The sequence below is a fragment of the Lolium rigidum genome, chromosome 6 (genome assembly GCF_022539505.1).
Source record: "Lolium rigidum isolate FL_2022 chromosome 6, APGP_CSIRO_Lrig_0.1, whole genome shotgun sequence".
Classification (NCBI taxonomy): Eukaryota; Viridiplantae; Streptophyta; class Magnoliopsida; order Poales; family Poaceae; genus Lolium; species Lolium rigidum.
This window is the reverse complement of record NC_061513.1, coordinates 64,478,383-64,484,311: the sequence shown is the minus strand read 5'-3', so window position 1 is coordinate 64,484,311 and position 5,929 is coordinate 64,478,383. Positions and strand designations below refer to the sequence as shown.

Below are 5,929 nucleotides of genomic sequence, written 5' to 3'. Positions count from 1 at the left end.
ACCATACAAATGGCCTTAGGAACAATCATTAGTGGTTTTGTAGCATAAGAATATGGCTACACCTACTTTTGGCTCCATCCAACGAGAATAAAACTTGACAAGATGCTGATACATGACGTCTTAGAAATATGTATGCTAAGTAAATCCATGCCTCCCTGGGAACGTTTGGCACATATAGTTACACACTTAAGCTTGTCCTATTGCTGCATAGAGGATTGGACTTTCTCTGAAAAGAGCATTTAAATTTCTACAAACTTCACTTTTTGTTATTTACTTACTCGAAACATAAACCAAACACCCAAAACTACTGCGCTATTATTACTTTTCCTGTTAAACTTGCTAACCAATACCTTCAACTCCTCGTGGGTTCGACAATCTTTTCTATATTAAAAGGCACTACAACTGATCTCTTCCACTTGGGAGTCATCACACATCCACGGTCCAATGGCCAAGTTGAGCAGGCAAACGGTCTCATTTTGAGTGGATTGAAACCTCGCTTAGAAGTATCGCTGCAAGATCTATTTTATGAGATTTGAGAATTAGATATGAGCTTTGCTCTGGCCTCCCATGTGGGAAAAACCTATCTAGCTAAAACTATTGAGTTGTACCAAGGCACCTCCTTACCTTTGGTCTTTTTCATCTAGTAAACTCTATTTCTTGTATCTCTTGTAATTGCAACTCTATCTTAGCAATACTTTTACTAGTCAGAATTCTACCTTCGGTTTGAGAATCTCCTCCACAATATTTATCCTCTTGGATCTTTATCTTACAGCTCTATTGAGTTGTTGAATCAAGCCAACGAGGACAACCGGTGTGCGTTAGTGGTGTGCATTTGTATCTTTGTGTTATTCGCGTTCATCGCCCTTCCCCTCATTTTACTCCTCGTATCGTGGTCAATCCGTGAGATCGGGCTACACAACATGGCTTAGCCTCATCAGATCGGGCTACACAACCTGGAGCCTCATCGTCCGCTCGATCTGGCTACCACGTAGTCATTCCCCTCAACCATTTTGTCTTCCCCGGGAATATCTCTCTGATTTGAATATCCACCATAACCATGGCTATGTCAGTGGCCTCGTGGCTGCAAGAGAGGGAGGAGAAGAGCAGGGGAACAGAGCCGTAGAGGAGGAGCAAAAGGGGAGGAGGGCGGCGGATGCCGATGGGTTGAGGCGGTGCAACAACAGGGGCATGTGAGGGTGGAGATAAAGAAGACATGAAGTGATACATTTGCGTGATGAGACCCAAAGGATCAACCCTTGGGGGGAGGGGGTATTGCAACGTTTTTCATAATTATTTTACTTTTTTTTGTTATAGAGAAAAATAATTGGTATTTTTTGTTTTGTTATGTTGTGACTTGATCGAACATAACACAACACACACTGCCCCCGACACTGGTATACACAAAATGGAAAACAAAGCTTATACAACTCTTTCATACACAGTTTAATAATTATCCCATGGCAATGCTGGGGAATTAAACTACCCCTCCAATCCATAAAAAGTGTCAGAGGGAGTTATTAGTACTAGTTATTATCAAGGAAAAAATAGCTCGCTATGACAAAATAGCGACAACCTTAAAATACGCTATCAGCATGCTATAACGTGCTATAGCATGCTATTGGCGAGGCATTGTACACTCATTAATTTAGCGTGCGATCTCCAGATATGCTATAGTGCGAAATATCGCACTATTTTTTTTCCATGTGATTATACATATATCAGTGCTGCTCAATTCTTGATGTGGCCTTTTTCAGTCTTGACACTACATAGTTTCAGTTCACAACAAACACTGTTTGCTGTATGAAGAAGTATTTCAGAGGAAACCGCTTCTACAGCCATGCAATACAGCAGACACTACAGACTGTTCCGGCAGACTACATACAATTGCCACTGCTTGAGAACAAATAAAGTTAAAAGGAACAAGAGAACAAAGTCATACTTGAGCCATCCACCCATGGATTTGCAAAGCTCAGGCAGGAGCAGTTCGGCACAACTGAAGCACCTAGTGAGCACTGAGCACTACAGGGGAGTGCAAAAACAAACATCTCTCAGGCACTTGCAAACGCTGCGCCACGTAGAGACACCCCACGAGGAATCGCAAGCTCTCTGACGCTTTTGGAAAAGCTCCGATTGCAGGCCACCTTGAGATTTCTCGCTGTTTCATGTTATCACCAATCATCTCCCAGTGATCAGTTCTGTTGCTTCAACAGCACGAAGTGGAAGCAGCTCCCCCTCTGAATTTGCTCACCGGTCTCGAAACCATATAAGCAGATTCTTCAACTTCAGCCAACTTCAGTCCAGCTTGTAGTAGCATATATGTTAAGAGAGAACCAGCACCCTACCAACTTCCATCAGCTGCATAATTTGACTGTGCATGCCACTGTCTGAGCCCAATACTTGAGCCTAGCTTTCACTTCCTCTGGATCATCACCTATAAAAGCCAATAGATATGATCAGCCAAGAGAAAGCAGGTCATTTGTAGACTTATTACGAGGAAATAACATCTCAGGATTTTAAATTAACAACGAATGAAACAGATACCGAGAACATGCTTTGCACTGCTGGGGTTTTATAAAAAGAGAACTGAATAGTCAGGGTAGCAAAATTGACGCTTCTTCGAATTTCTAACTTTTTTTGGAGGAGAAATTATATGCTGGCGAGAGGAACATAATTCTTCAGTGGGGGGACTATCTTGCTTTGCTTTGTTCCGAAGCTTGTCTTGCAGAAGACAGCTCGCTCTTACTAAGGAAAGTGACATCAATGAGCAAGGCACATGTTGAGTTACTTTTTTGCTTGTGTTATGATAAAAGTGAGATGCAACGTCAGGTGGGTATTTCCATCATGTAGATCCCCTAAAGGATACAAATGAGAATACTAGTATTTATTCTTCCCTTTGTATGCTCAATTTTGTTCTCCATTCGGCATCAAATTTGGATGTAAGAAAAACCATAGGATAGACGACAGCACAAAAATAATTCAGCCGAATCTTGGGAGTATCTACCAACCTAAACTTTTAAGAATAATCACAGAAATGGTTCCACGCCGAACATCTTACAAACTACACCATGCAAGCACCATCAACAGAAAGGGCGATACGCCGATACTGAAATCTATAGAACAGGAACTGACTCGTATCCAACCGAGAGTTGGAGAGGGCAATGATAACTTAGACCCAATCAGTATGAATCAATATATGATTACCTCAAATTTATAAATGATTCAATAGACACAGCAGAGCTACTGTTCTCCCCTAAAAGTAACTACTGTTGCATCTAACTTTGTGAGTTCGTAACAGATACAAATGACGCATTGAACAGATTGAGCAAAGTTCAGTGGAAAATAGCGATGATCAAAAACAGACATTCCTGTGAACTCTTTCTTATTACTGCTTACAAATTTCCCCATTCTGCAATAACCTGGATGCATATTGTTTGGTATTCCTACAGGCATTCAGCATGAATTTCTATATTTCAAAATTCATGTGACGGTGTCAGGATACAGCTACAATATTACGAATTTGACGTTCGGTAGTTGGTCAATTCAAGAGTAAACAAGAAACATCAACAGTACTAGACTATCCCCCATATATTATTACGAACATACTGTGATCCTATCCGGGCGATACAGAGAAGCATCAAATCTTTCGCGCGCGATGAAGTTCATCATGGAATCTCTCACCCAAAACCTTAATTGAGCCAGATATAATCCGATCCTTAAAAACCAAAGTTTACCTCTAAACGTCTCCCAAAACCAGAGACAGCAGAGAGAGAACCTCCGCGCCATCCCGAAAGCAATTTACCAAAACTGAAACGTGCGCAGAAGAATGATTCTTACCAGGTCCGGAGATCTTCCAGTCTGGAATGGGCGCCGCCGCCTCCGCTGGCTCCAGGTCCAGGTGCCCCGGCGCCCTCTGCTCGTCGAGGAACCTCCGCGTCATGGAGTAGCAGAGCTCCAGCCCCGGGAGCGTCGCGCAGAGGCCAGGGATCTCGTTGTATGTGAAGCCGAAGCCGAGGTCGAGGCAGCCCTTGAGCTCCTCCAGGTCCTCCTCCGTGAGGCTCCTCGTCCTCCCCACCACCGCGCCGCCAACAGAGGCCGCTCCCTCGAGCATCACGCAGCTGCCGGTCCGCCGGTTCCGCGACTGCCGGCCGTTGCTTCTGCCGCTGCCGGCCGTGGAGGAGGACGGCAGCTGCGCCTGCGAGGAGAAGTAGGAGGTGGAGGAGATGGCCGCCATTATCGTTGTCGGTTTGCTGAACTGCTGTGGTGCTTCGGTTGGGTTTTGGTTTTTGCAATGGAGTTTATTGTGCCTCGGAATGGCTCGGGTGCTGGCTTATTTATAGACAGGCAGGTTGAGTCTTGATCCGTTGGGCAGGTGTGCATGTCTATTTTCTGGATTAGTTTTAGGCGAGTAATTCCTGGATGTCTACGTTTTTTGGCTGAGCAAAAGGTTTTGGGAGTGTGATCTTCGTTCCTTTAGCTAGGCTGGCTCTGTCTCTATAAAACTGAACAGAAAAAAAAAACGGTCTCTATTTTAGTCATGCTACGACGTCTAACGGCGCGTGCTTAATGATTCCTTAATCCACATCATGGTCTGAACAGGTGCTTTGTACAGAGTGGGCTTCTCTTCACTAGTTCTCTGTGGCAGACATGGATAAGCAAAAAGGTTAGCATTGTGCTAATGTATCATAGATTCACATCGTAAACAAAAAGCTTAGCTTTGTGGTAATGTGTCTTAGTGTAAGTCTCACTCTTGCAGTCTTTAGTGGTGCTGTCGGTATTGGGTTCTCCAGCTACGAGACAGGATCAGACGCAAATGATCGACGGCGAAGTTTAGTGGACCGACCAACTGAGAATTACGTGCACTACGTACTTGAAGCCTTCGTAGGGCCACTGGCAAGGACTTGTAGTGGTACGTGGCCTTTCTGCGGCCTCTTTAATTAACCGCCAATGGTACCGTCCCCGCATGCGCCTTCGGCAACGTCATGATCGTTGCCATTGTAAGTTTCTAGAACTTGATCTCCCTCGATGTATATCGTCAACGGTTGCTTATCATGTAACTGTCTTCGAGTACTCTGACAATCCTTCAAAGTTTGCATTCGTATCTAGATAAAATTGAGCAAATTATTTTAGGATAGAGGGAGTATATGATTCTAACACAATACTCCATACTTAGTAGCAGTGACGGAGCGTGATGGTAAAACTAGGTGGGGCCAAATTCATCAGCCCCATGAGATAGCGGGCCAAAATAGCAATATGTAAACGTATTTTATTTTTTTATGAACCAAAATTATTGTTTAAAAGAGAAACTATGTATGGAAGACTGGGCCGGTCTCCAAGACGTGCCACCCCTGCTTAGAAGTACATTAGAAGTAGGCATATATATTTCTTAAATGATCATAATAAGTGCCTGCTTCGAAATGGGTTTTGCGTCGTGTTCACTAAAAAGATCTTATACTGTGTCCATTTCTGTCGTATGATCACTCAAATTATTCAAAAAATAACACGAAGCATCTAAATATTTTCCTCAAAAATCAAGATAGGGCGGACGTCCTACGTTGCGCTACTAGAAACTTCACCCATGTTGCCCTATTGGCACGATGAACTATGCAACCCAATGATCCATTATCCGATCCGTGTTGCTGACGCGGAGCCCTCCTGTTGCGAGGAACGACGTGGACAAAGGGGAGCTTGTGGCGGAGCCCTCCTGTTGCCACGCGGCGCGGCGCCTCTGTGTAGGTGTGTGGAAGTGTGGATAAGTACAAGCGAGGAAGCTTGTGGCGGAGGAGCCAGCAGCTAGCGAGCGGCGGCGTGGGGCTGAAGCTGCCGGAGCAGCCGATCCCTGGCCGCTCATTTGATCGCCGGCCGGCACGACGCACGATCACGTTCAGCCACAAGTACACGACGCTCTGCTGGTATGCCGCTGTGGTTGCAA

The 5,929-nt window shown here is 44.7% G+C and overlaps 1 protein-coding gene across 1 annotated transcript; it reads right to left on the bottom strand.

Moving 5' to 3' along the window:
- Positions 1 to 1,658: 1,658 nt before the first annotated feature.
- LOC124661548 lies at positions 1,659 to 4,296 on the bottom strand. Its single transcript, XM_047199410.1, has 2 exons — positions 3,835 to 4,296; positions 1,659 to 2,431 (listed from the first exon to the last, which is right to left on the bottom strand). The coding sequence occupies exons 1-2, from the start codon at positions 4,229 to 4,231 to the stop codon at positions 2,352 to 2,354; spliced, it is 477 nt and encodes a 158-aa protein (XP_047055366.1). The 5' UTR covers positions 4,232 to 4,296; the 3' UTR covers positions 1,659 to 2,351.
- Between the last annotated feature and the right edge of the window lie 1,633 nt (positions 4,297 to 5,929).

What these genes read in the sequence shown, in the direction of transcription:
- LOC124661548 (XM_047199410.1), bottom strand. Translation starts at nt 4,231, where the DNA reads ATGGCGGCCATCTCCTCCACCTCCTACTTCTCCTCGCAGGCGCAGCTG. An exon ending in CTGGAAGATCTCCGGACCTG is followed by an intron (nt 2,432 to 3,834) that starts GTAAGAATCATT and finishes TGGCTTTTATAG; the next exon opens with GTGATGATCCAGAGGAAGTG.